The following is a 12,749-nucleotide window of genomic DNA, read 5'->3' as shown; positions in this document are numbered from 1 at the left end:
TTACTGAACATCCCCTTGTTTACACTGCAATACATACGGGACAAACAGTGCAGGAATAATTATTTATTCTTCTTCCCCCCCCCCCCCCCCCCCCCAGAAATAAAGAAGCAGCCCAATGAAGGGAGGCTGGAAAAAGGATGGTATAATCATTTCTCAGGGGGACACACGGCAGAAACCAAAGCCTCTGGACATGGTTTCTCCGACTCAGCTTCTGAAGCCTGGGTAAGCAGCTTTCAGTAGACAGACAGGGAGGCGCAAGTTATGCTCCTCTTTCTGTGCGGAGAAATAATAAAATGAAGGTTAAAGCCAAGCACTAGTCACGCAGCAAACTGCAGAACGGCAGTATTTCCCAGAAACGGAAGCAAATGCAAAAGAATTTGCTTTTGGGGTTAAGTGTGTGTCGTTTAAATATAAATTCTGCAATGCATAGCATTTGTTATGGCCTTCTTCACACAAACCCAGCTCTTTTCCAGCACATATGCTGGGGGTGAAGGTATTTAACAGCTTATAACAAGGACAATTTACCTGGTGGTATGCAGCCTAGCAACGTGTAAGATTTACTTTATGGAATAAGTGGTAGAGCACATGAAATATCGACATTAAGGTCAAATACAGCATGTTAGGAGCCAGCACACAGGTACCCTTTTAAGGCAGTATGGCATCGGACCAAAATAAAATTGCATTTTTCCTCCATGAAGGGAGCAAGCCTGAGAGAGTTTTCCTTTGCCTTTCTCCATGACCAACGCCTGCAAACCCACGGTCTCCCCTTGCTGTACGGGGGAAAACCCAACCATTTTGTCTCTGCCCCTATCAGTACATAATCAGCTTGTCCAATTACTCTAACAGCCCAGGGTACACATCCATCAGCTGTCACCCATCCAACCTCAGCCTACGCAGGAGCAGGTTAATTAATAGCTGAAAACAAAAACTGCCAGAAGTAAAACCTTTCTGAGCTGGTACTGGCTGACAAAGCTCCCACCTTGGTGAACCGCAGCTTGCGTGTGAGGAGCTAGTTCTAAGAAACGGTATTGTCGTGAGAAAAACTACCAATCAAAAGATGAAAAAAATAGCAGTAGCGCAAGGGACACTATCAGAGAGTTGCTTACATGCTCTGAGTAGCTCCCTGGATCCGTGAGACAAGGATGGGCTGAGCAATGTACTGCATGCACCGCAGCCTGTTCATCAGCTTCTTGATGCTGGGACACTATTGGATTTCCAAGAAACTCAAAGTTTAACCTAAAGATTTCTATGTGAAAGACATGGAAAATTCCCATAAAAGAAACTAAAGTCAGGTTTTGTTCCCTCTTACCTTACTCCTAGCTGAAGTACCTCTTGGGCAGCCAGTTTGACTAGCAGAAGCTATGTAAAAAAAAAAATATCCTAGAAATCACAATGGCTTTAGAAACCTGCTTGCTGAATGAAGCAGATAACAGCTAGTGTCTGCTCATAGCATAGAAGGTGACACACTTTGGTGACAGATAAAAATACGCCCCATTGTCATGCTCCTCTTCAGAGAGCTTTAAACACTAGCATCACGTTGAAGCTATTTCAGACAGGGAACACAAGGAGCGGGGAGGTCACCGTTTAGACTTCATCGCACTGGGATGCAAACACAAGGTACCTTCGGTTCTTAGACCGTCGTCCCAACACTGTATGTGAAACAAGAGCCTGGTGGTGTTTCTGGATCGTGACCTGCGTTCGGCTATGTGGGTAACACTACCCTGATCCAGGCATAACCCATCCCCATGTGGAGGGCTGGCCTCCGCTCGGAGGTTCTTCAGGCAGATCCAGACCCCTCTTTGCTAGTCTACGCTTTGTTCTAGTAGCCTCTGATATTGCTAGAGTCAGTTTTCCCTCTGCAGAGAAAAATATAAAATAAGGTATTTCAGGGGAAAGAAGGTAAATGTTCAGAAATGTAACCTGGGAAGTAGCGTGAGCACTTCTCACAGTGTCAAGACAAAGACACTGTGTAAACAACAAAACCCTTAACTTCCTATCAGTACTTCTGCCAGAAACCCCTAAGGTTTACCTCCAATCAATATTTACAATACGGGTAAGGATGTGTTTATTCCGTGATGTACCTGAAGAGCCATAAAGGAGAGACTAGCTTTGGAAACATCTCACAAGTATGTTTATTAGTCAGGAGCACTCTGTCTCAAAAGCATGACCCATTTCATCCTTTAAATGGCATTTCATTACAGTGCAGCTGCACAAGCCTCCATTCTCCCTGAATAGATGCTTGATATGCAGAAGGCAGGCTTTCTTATTTACATACATAAGTTCCTGGATTTGTTTAGGTTTGAGGACAGTAGTTCAAGAAAAGTCTGTTTGTCTTCATCATTTGAAAAGGTTCTTTCTTTTCTTTCTCCACTGTTTATTGTCCACATCCTCGGTACCGTCGGGCGGATCTGGCATTACAAAGCCATCAGTCATTTTATAGTAGACTACAGTGGAATCTGACTCAACTATGGCCAAGGTAACTGACAGTGGGGTGTCAGGATCCTCTTGTGGGAGAGATGCTTTCTTCAAGATTTCTCTTATCCTAGAAGAGGAAACAATCCATTAGAAAGGAGTCCACAACCGCCCAACGATGGCACAACAGTAGAAGCGCACCTCTGCTGTTTTTATTCTGCCTGGTTTTATTCTGCAAATTTTTCTTCACTAAAGAAAGTATAATATCTGTTCTAATAAAAATCCAAAGTCATATAATCAAGCAACAAAATCAAATAACAAAGAATCTTATAAAAACATACTCAGTTACATACATCTCTGCTGGAAACAGCTTGACACATGCTTCTAAGCTGTGCTTGGGTGTACTACTGTGCACGTGTCTCAACCATCCTTCAACTACCACAATCATAGCATGGCAATCTCTAATGGCCTTGTTTTCATAGATTAAAAAAAAAAAAAAAAACCTATCTAATTGAATAACACATGGTGTTTAATTAGAGAACAAAATAATTAAGACTTGCTCCATTTGTAGAGATAAGCCTTCCAGTCTCTGTGCTACAGTTCTCTGCCAGACCACGGAAGACGCAGGAGCTGAAGCCAGGTTTCTCTACCTCCCCGTCTAGACTAGAAGCCACAAGACTAATGTTCTTCTTCAAGACAGTCTGCATAAATAATGTCTTCCTTAAAAATTCAAGACAAAGTTATGCAATTTTTCCTGCTCAGCTTATTTTAAGAATAACATGCCAGTTACTTTTCAGCTCAGAGCTGAGGACGGCACCGATTCCTGGAGTCCTTGTATTACTGTTCCGACTGGGGAGCAAGTACCCCAGGGCAGAACAGTAACACTCCCCATAGCAAGCACGGCCACAGGGAGCTTTCTCCTTCACCTAAAGGTCGGGTGCAAGAGGGCTCATCTGGGATTGCCAGGACAGGTTACGCTCCGGGGAGAGGTCAGTGGGAAAAAAATCACCCCTCACTTCATGTGCCCCCCGAGATCTCCTTCACCAGAAAATGGGCATTTCTGAAGCTGGGCACTGTAGTTGAAAATAAGGCTCTTTCTAAATGCATCAGCTTTCAAACTTTAATCATCATCTTCCTTCCAAACCTCTTTGATCCCTTAATAAAAGCCAAATGGAAAGCGGCAGAGAATATGCAGCAGCCTGGAAAAGCCTATGCTATTAAGCCCGTGACCCTCTTAAGTATCCATCTGTGTTCTGAACCGTTCATAATTCAACGTGGCTAAACTCAGTACTGCCTTTTCTTTTGCTTTCACTAACGGCCCATATATCACGCAAGGCAAGGCAGTACAATATAGTTAGCGAGTCATTTCATGCAACAGAGATACTAAGGCTGTGAAAAGCCATATTCTGGTCCTCCTACCATCAGCACAATTCGTAACAAGAGAACAAATAAGCAAAGAGATCTATATTGGCCACTGGCAGAAGAGAGACACCTGCAAAAGACTCCTATTTCAAGCAACGTGACATTAACTTCTCCGCTCCCTGCCACCTTGGCACTGCTTTGTCTGCACGTTTGTAGACAATTCATGGACGGAGGTGCTCTGCAACAAGAAAGAAATGCATCCCTCTATGAGCAATGCCTCAAACACGGCAAGGCCTTCCAGTAAAAGCACTACCTAGTGAGAGGGGTCACTGCCTGCTGCAGCTGCACCAGTAAGTACCATGCGACTCGCAGGTGCACAAGCAGGGACCGGGACTGCAGCGAGCAAGGACAAATGAACTGGATGTACCTCTGTGCTGACGCTGGGCACCTTCCGCTCTTCTCACTTCCAGCCCCTCTTTAGGGGTACCTCCAGCCCCACAACGTCTTGCCATAGCTCTGGAGGGTGACAAGGGCCTGGGGAAGGATTCCAGATGTCCTTCCAGACATGCTACACATGCACAGAGCAGGAATCCACTTGTCACACCTTGGCAGCTCACGTCTGGAGAAGCTCTGAACAAGTTATCAATGATGCGGCCAGGCTACTTACTGGCAGAGACCCAGTGAGGAAAGAACCATCCATGGCTTTTTATGAAGCATATAATATCCACTATTAATCTCTCTCTTTCTCCTGGGAATGTGAAATAGAAATAATAATAAAAAGCCAAACACAGGCACAGCTACCCGGCAGAGACATTTTGGGACCCAAAGAAACCAAACGCACGTTGAGTGTGGACAGTCCCATATCTGGAAGCAGACTCAGGCAGTGGCTTGTATTCACCTCAGCCAGGGCAGAAGCTCCTTCATATTTTCTTTAGTAACTGTCACCGTTTCTGTTCCTAGTCTATTAGGGGGACGGATGTAACAGCGAGGCCCTAGATCTAGATATCCCATCACTCATGATTTCTTCTTATACTGTCAAGCAGAGCCATCTGAACCTCTGTTTCCCCCATTTAGCACTTAGACTTAGAAGATGCACCATGATCCCAAAAGAGGCCAGATCCTGACAACAGACTGATGAAGCTTCTTTGCATCCTGACTTACTTTTCAGCAGACTGAGTTTCTGTCTTTATGTAAAGAGCACAAAGGCATGCCATCGCCCCATGATGATCTGCTAACACTGCTGTCCACAGAGCCCAGTGCCTTCCACTGCACATGGGCAATCTGCCTCTATCGCTGTAAAGAATTAAAACTCCAAAGGCAGGATGCTCCTCTTCCCCCTTTTCTCAACACAGGCAGCTCCAAAACAAGAGCTCTCACTCATGCATACCACAACTTGCCATAATGCAATGCAGCACATCTGCAGATTAGTGAGAGGGTATCTTTTAAAAGAATAAGCTCTGGAATTCAGGAAGTCTGTATCAGGCGCCTGCGTTTCCTCCCCTCCCCTGAAGGCATCACTGTTAGCCTCTGCATCCAGCATGTTCATAAAGCTTCTCTGCAGCACGGACATTTCAAAGAAGGAGTCACAGAACATCTGGGTTTGTGCTGATTTCACTGCACTTGCTAACTGCCACGAACACAAAGATGAAATATTGCAGGAAAGGTATAGCTCTTTTCATCCTTTTGATGTATCTAACACTGTCTATGAAAATAAAAGAAAAAGGCAAGAAGTGTTCTTGGCCTTCTGAAATTCAAAGGAATGAATGTTTGACCTCCTAAACAAGGCTAGAAGCCTTTATTTTAAGAGACACAGCCCTCTAGGCTGCCCATCTCACACAACGACTGCATTCAATGACTAAAATGAAGTCTTAAACAAGAAGCCCATACGTAACACCTCCCCCCAATAGAGCTAGCTGACTTCATTTAATAAGTAAATGGTTACAGATAAGCTCCTTAATAACCAGTACATCTGCTACACCATACAAGTCATGTCAGTTATAAAAGATCGCTTTTGCTTAAGTAAAAGTGGACGTAACTTTTCTGCAAGTGTCAAATATTAGAAGCCTCTGGAACAGCGAAATTCAATACATCCAGTACTTTGCCATGCTCCACCAACAGCCTTTATAACCTCCATTCTCCAGCATCCTGACCAGCCTTTTCCTCGCAAGTCACAACTGTTTTAGGACACATTCCGCAAACATTGTTCCCAGTGATGCCAAGGGGTCCACAATGACTCTGGTTTTGGCTCCCCAGCCATGCTGCAACAGCATGAGCCCCACAGAAGCCCTGGTGTCGAGCATTTGGCATGGACTGGCTCCACCTGGTTCCTCCTTTTCAACGGGCATTCAGGTATGCCCACTCCACTGGCAAGACATCAAGTTTGAAGCAGAACCTAGAGACTTAACATGAGAAAAGGTGCAGCTGAGAAACAGTTCATACTGTCCTGCAGTATCTGAATGAAAGCTCAGCATGTTTTCAATACCATCTCAAGTAAAGCCTGTGTTGGAAGAATGCACCATTCCACTCTGTTGTCTCCTGAAGGACACTGTACAGCACAATACTCAATCACCTGGGTACATGTCCACCCACAGGCTCAGCCTCGTTCATCGCCTCAGCCTGGCTAGGAAGCCTGGGGACGGTCAACCCCATACAAAAGAAGAGGGAAATTTTTCACCTTTACCCCATCTTAATTTTTTGTTACAAAACACTTTTGTACTAGGTACACACATCAGAAATCTGTACTGTGTTTCCTAGTGATCTCCTTCTAATAAAACAAACATCGCCCTTTTCACTCCAGAGAAGGAAATAGACATACAACTGGTGAATTTCAGGCAACTGTAACTTGAGGTTTTAACTGACTGTCCAAAAACTAAAAGAGAATGGAATCATAACGGAAATATAACATGGGCAGAAATTTTTATGACAAACAAAAGAGTATTTCAGCCATATAGCCCATGCAAGTACCTCCAAGAAGCTGCAGAAACTCTGGAAGCTCAGAGCAGTTTTATGGAGGTTGCATAGTGCTCCATTGAGCTGAAATGGAACTACTGCCTTCCATACCACAAAAGCCAAAGGCTTTCAATCTGCCCTTTATACTCGGATGAATAATTCATTGCAGGCTTGGCCAGCCCAAACAGCTCCCTCCCCTCCATGCAAGGCAGGGCTGAAGAGTCAACACAAGTTGGTCTCTGTACCGCCGCAGAGATCATTACTCTGTGCAGTGGAGTGCACCATTGTACCAGACCCGTTCAGACAGGCACCATGACAAGAGAACCAAGGCAGAGGAAACCCCCCCAAAAGCACAATACCTTGAATTTAGCCAGCACTACAACCACAGCACAGCATGGCTCACCATCAGGAACGCTGCTCCTCATCTAGATACAGGGCAGGCAGCAATATTAACTTAGTGCCTCAAAATATATGGGAAGAAGCACATGGTGGTGGGAGACGGTGTAAATGGATGCCACTACTCCTTGGGATTTGTTTCCAAACTAAAGGAACATGGGATGCCAGAAGAAACTCAGGTTTTTGTAATGGAAAAAAAAATAACACCAAAGAAAACATCATGTGCCTCACTGATCAGGAAAAGGAATTGAAACCCCAAGGAACATAAAACCCTTTTTTCCATGGAAGTTGAAAAAGAAAACAAGACAAATCATTCAAAAGGGAGGAATCAGAATTCAGCGAAGTTGTATAAGATACACCAACCGTAGGACATTCAATCATAGTACTGCACAACCAACCCAGCTGTATCAGTCACATCAATCACTTTTATACTACTGAGTTTGCATTTAGAAGCCATTAATTACATTTTCAATGTGTGATTTACTGTATGAATAAACTCAAATAATGCTTATATCAGAAGAGCTACTGACAAAACTGTGAAGAGGATACAAGATAAGGAGCGCGTCACACTTCCAACGCATTTAAAATAACAGGGCTTCTTACAAGCAAAACCACTTCAGATTAGAGGAAGATCTATTTCACAAACTACTGATTTAGAAGAGGATAAATTGCTTCCAGTCCTTGCATTCACTTGTACTCATACCTCTTCCTCTACCTTTAGCAGGTTAACACAAAAAGCCAAAGCATTGCTTTGAACACAAGGCAAAGCAGCGTAGTACAAAAGCTTCCCTGTCTACATATAGCTTGGGAAGTCAAATGAGAAATTATTATTTAAGACATCAGATACCCAACACGCCTCCTGCTATCAATAATCACAACAACAAAATATTCATCGCTGTCAGAACAAAGAGGCAGTAGCAGTATAACGCTGTTTCCAACTCCTTCTGCAGGATACCTTTTAATGGCCTCCCTCTGCGCTACGTAACTCTGAGCTACAGATATTGTCTATATCCCCTGGTTTTTGCCTACGATTCCAGCAAAGGAGCTGAGGAGCTGAAGCTGTCCTTCCTCTACGAAGGCCAGACCAGGCCCCTCTGATCAGTGGTGACTCGCTAATGAAATGCCAAGCATGCACACGCACATTCAATAACACAAACACAAGCATATACAATCTTCCTGCCTGATGACACCTATGGGTATTGAACACATACAGGCTTTAACGGACTCACCTGGCATTACAGCCCAGTATTCAGCTCATTTTCGTGACAATACACTCTGTGTAGTTACTCTGTAGCAAAACCTAGTCACAAACTGTATTTTTAATCAATGTGATGCATTCACTCTTTGCTTCTCTAACACACATCCTTCCAGTAATGGATTCCATCCGCACTGGTGCCAGAAGCAGAGCAAACAGTATCACCACAGTACAAACAAGTTCAGAAGCTCCAAGTGAAAAGCTCCAATGAAACAGTAAAAGATAGGACATACAAGCAGTGCAATATCTCACTGTCATTAAAAGCCAATTAGAACACACTTGCTGGCAATGATCCAATACCAGGAATCAAAGTTTCCAACCTAAGTGAAAATGCACTACATTAAAACAAGCACAACTCAGCACGTAGGTGTAATTTCTCAAAGATCACATATCCTAATTTGCTGCCTTCTTCTCCCACCTAAAATCTATTTTGAACTGTGAGTAGCAGCGTGTCCCTTTCACACACATACAGCGACCTGCTTCTTGCTGAGAGGCTGAATGACACTCAAGCATTTCATCCTGCAAGGCCTCTCAGCAGCTTTCCTCTGTTGTGGAGATCACACCGCATTTCTCTGTAAGGCCAAGCCCATGAGAGAGACTGACCAGTATTTGCAAATGGAAGATTTTTTCAGCATGTAGATAGTATTCAAATCCATCAATATCTATTAAGTACATTTTCTCCCCCCTCACAAACATGCTCTTAGGAAAACACACAGCAGAATTAAGATGGAAGTCTGTTTGCAAGAGACCGATCGGTCACTTCTGAAACCTCAAAAAGAAGCAATAACCATAGCATGTCTAAAACATCAATCCTAGAGTGCACACACATACATGTCTGCTAAGTGCGACTCATTAACTACCTACTACTGTGTCAGGCTGCTGCCCAGAGAGCAAATGGAAACAGCAAACACTAGCAAGATCTGTAAAGTCAGCCCTGTGCATATGCTCCTAGCAAGAGTAGGAACAGAAGAAATTGAAATATGTACTACCATATGATGCAGCTGAAATAGTTCAGGTCTTCAGAGACGTCACAGGAAAGAATGGCAAATACCAGCAAGAGAAGGCAACCATTATCAGCGAGTAAATCAGACTGTGGGTCTGAGGCTGCTCTAAGGGCCAGTTAAAATACGCTGTAAAATTACTGAAGGGGAATTTCTCTAGGCTGCAAATATCTGTAATATCACAAAGTCACAGCCATGCTGTCCTCCACTTGAAAATTAATTGGTCTTGCACATGTAAGGAGAGTAAGTAAAAAAATCACAGCTCAAGGGACAGTTACACATTAGACTCCAGATAAGTAAGAGGAATTTCCGGCTGAAAGTAGCCAAATTATACTTTCAAAACAAAAAGCAAACCAAGCCAAACACACCAGGCTTATCCATAAATTTGACAATAATAATAAAAAAAAAAAGTTTATTCTTAAACAGGTCTGAGGGGATTTCTTTCCTTTTGGGTACTTTAAAGCCCAGTGACACAAGAAGTATTGCTAGATTTCCCACACTACAAAAAAGCAGCACAAGAATGTTCAAAACATAAACTGTGAAGGTCTTGTATTCTGACCTTGTCTCTCAAAGACATACTTTGATATCCATTGTTATCTCCTAGAACAAATGCAACTTCTGAACAATATGAAGTCTTTATCAGCAGGAGTCTGTTGCTGTGGGAAGCTGACATCAAAGGCGCACCACTTGCAGAGAGGGAGAAGCAGAGATTGATGCAGCTTAGAAAATTAACGAAATCTCAACTTTGCATGTATGTTTGCAGCACCCAAAATAACTCTGCTTACAGGCTGAGATACTGCTTTCCTCTGATGCTGCTTTGTATCCTCCCCCTTCCCCTCCTGACCAAGTCATCAGCGGCCTGTTAAATATATCTGTTCTTCATTTTGTCTTATTGGTAACACGAGCCAAACACTGACCACATCCTCACCTCTCGTGGCTTAACGATATGTGCACAGGTACCGGCACCATCACTTGGAGACTGTCCTGTTCCTTTTCACGTGCGTGTAAGCATACAAGCTGCAGTTCTGCTACTCCGACATGCTTCACTTCATGCCAGTTTCTCCCTAGAAAGGTTCATCATCGATGAGAAGGACCAGCACACAAACACATGAATTTTAATAATTCAAATATAAAATTTGATATTTAAGTTAACATCTAAGGTTCTGCTTTCCCTCCCTCTCCTCACAGGACATTTCCCATGAGAGACAACAACCCCATTCAACTGTGAAATTCCCCTTCTGAGAAACAATCCTGCTAAAGAAACCCACGGGAGCAGTACTAGTCTGCTGACTCCAGAGTTACACTGATTGATGGTGAAAAGGGATCTGTCTGACAAAGCTTTGTTTCAAAAAGGCAAAAAGAAGATAAAAACCACGCAGCTTTTGTCATCTAGAGCACAAAACTGTATCCAAATTTGGACTTTATCGGTACCCTAAACTGTGAAGCATGTCAACTAAAAGCACAATTAATGATAGTACACAGTTCTTCCCTTCCATTTGAAGGGATAAAGCTAAAAGTTTTTGCTGCAAAACTACAGGAGCCTTCTCTTAAAGCCTATTAGGGCATTTTCTTCAGAGGTGTAACAATAACAGACACAGTGCTTTCTGGCCTGTAAAATCCCTCCCTTCCCTGACCTTTAGAACCACCAGCCTCCAAGAGAAACTGAAATATTTTTATTAGCCTGGCTGCCTGCCTACCTATAGTTGCTTTTCAATACAGCCAACTTGGAAGAATCACAGGCAGAAGTTTACATATCACATAAATCTCTTACAAGACAGCAGAAGACTACACTGCATTGGTCATAATTATTGCCACCAGACTTCCAAATTATCTTCTTTCCTATAGGAATCCTTGCCCTTTCCAGAGAACAGCATCCTAATCAGGCCAGCACACATCAGCCATTTGCTAAACGGTAACCTTAGTGAAACACTGTGATTTAGTAACTTTGACATTAATCTACAAATGAGGACACTCTTACCAGCACAACCCCTGAACTTGTAACTTCACCTTTCTATTTTTCCTTCCCCTACTCCTCTCTTTTTTCCCCATGCTGAGTGCCTTTGCCCTGGAACGCCTGCACCCGTAACTGCTGGACAAAATGGGTCCTCATCTTCAAAATGGGCTTTTGAAGCCCAAAATGGGCTCCAGGTAGGCACAGGATAGAAATCTTCAGCACCAAAATACCGTCTGTTTCTTAAATAACCACCACTGCATTACGTTTCAAAAACAACGCCAAGGACTTTGTAGGAAAGGTCCTGATAGTGCAAAAATTTCAATAGCACCTAAGACAAACACATTTGTTGAGATGTCTATCCAGTCGCTTCATCAAATTACCTTCCAGGAGGTCCAGGTATACCACAAACGCAGCATAGATCTGAGCGCTGTCGGATATATCGAGAGACATCATTTCTGTGAACTGAAACCCAAAAAGTAACGCTGGTGAAGGAGAGCAGAAGTTATATTAAGAATGCACAGACCAAACCCAGAACGTGTACGGCCATCTAAGCCACTGAAATCAGTTTTGGGGACCAACAGGCAACTAAAAAGCAGTACTTGTTTTCTGACAGTATCTTAAGAGCTCTTTTCTCCACATTCCCCCTATTTCAGCGCTTAAGAAAGCACGCCAGATAAACAAATACATGGGGAATCGCAACTATTTCTGGAACAGATCTGGCTTTGTGGAGAAAGCTTATGAATTTTACCTATTTTTGCTGCAGTACATCAACATAAGGTGACAGCCAAATTAAATACCTCCATGTTTTCAGTGCACTAAAAATTAAGATGGAGTCAAAGCTTAGGACGCTTGCGCTTTCCAGCTGCGATTTAAAAAAAAAACAAAAACCAAAAAACGTTTCAAGCATCTAAAACCTCGTCCCCTCGGAAAAGCGGCAACCCCCCCAACAACCCCATCTGGCGCTCCTCACGGGCCGGGGGGCGAGCCCCCTCAACAGGCCCGATATCGCCAAACACGTTTTGTTAACATCTCCTCCTCCAGCAACTCTTCGCGGGGGGGGACGGGACACACACGACACAACGACCCCCTTCACCGGCCCCGCGGCCTCGGGGTGCCCATGATCACCGACAGGAGCCCTCCCCCCTTGAGATGCTCCTCAAAGCCCTGGGGAAGGGGGAATCCTGTCAGGGGCCTGGACAACGGGCACGGGCAGGAAAGAGGGACCTCCCCCCGCCTCAGCCGGCTGGGCCCCAACGGCGCCCCCCCGCCGCCCCTCAGCGCCCGGGCCGCCGCCCCGCGCCCGGGCCTACCGTGGGGTGAGTCGCCATCCAGTTGCCGCCGGCACCCCCCGCCCAGCCCCTCTGGCCCCCCGCCGGGCCGCAGCCCCCCTCCGCCGGGCCGGCCGCCGGCTCCATGCGCT

The 12,749-nt window shown here is 44.4% G+C and overlaps 1 protein-coding gene across 1 annotated transcript; it reads right to left on the bottom strand.

Moving 5' to 3' along the window:
* Positions 1-2,114: 2,114 nt before the first annotated feature.
* On the bottom strand, positions 2,115-12,749 carry TSEN15 (tRNA splicing endonuclease subunit 15). Its single transcript, XM_063344725.1, has 4 exons — positions 12,640-12,749; positions 11,710-11,791; positions 10,304-10,439; positions 2,115-2,542 (listed from the first exon to the last, which is right to left on the bottom strand). Exons 1-4 carry the CDS (start codon positions 12,742-12,744, stop codon positions 2,338-2,340), a joined length of 528 nt encoding a protein of 175 aa, XP_063200795.1. The 5' UTR covers positions 12,745-12,749; the 3' UTR covers positions 2,115-2,337.

The sequence above is a fragment of the Chroicocephalus ridibundus genome, chromosome 8 (genome assembly GCF_963924245.1).
Source record: "Chroicocephalus ridibundus chromosome 8, bChrRid1.1, whole genome shotgun sequence".
In the NCBI taxonomy this organism is placed as follows: domain Eukaryota; kingdom Metazoa; phylum Chordata; class Aves; order Charadriiformes; family Laridae; genus Chroicocephalus; species Chroicocephalus ridibundus.
This window is presented reverse-complemented; position numbering and strand designations above follow the sequence as displayed.

Coding starts and splice junctions, on each gene's coding strand:
- TSEN15 (XM_063344725.1), bottom strand. CDS start 12,744: ATGGAGCCGGCGGCCGGCCCGGCGGAGGGGGGCTGCGGCCCGGCGGGG. Junction 10,440..11,709: donor ATACCTGGACCTCCTGGAAG/GTAATTTGATGA, acceptor GAACCTTTCTAG/GGAGAAACTGGCATGAAGTG. Junction 2,543..10,303: donor ATATCGTTAAGCCACGAGAG/GTGAGGATGTGG, acceptor TTCCTCTTCTAG/GATAAGAGAAATCTTGAAGA.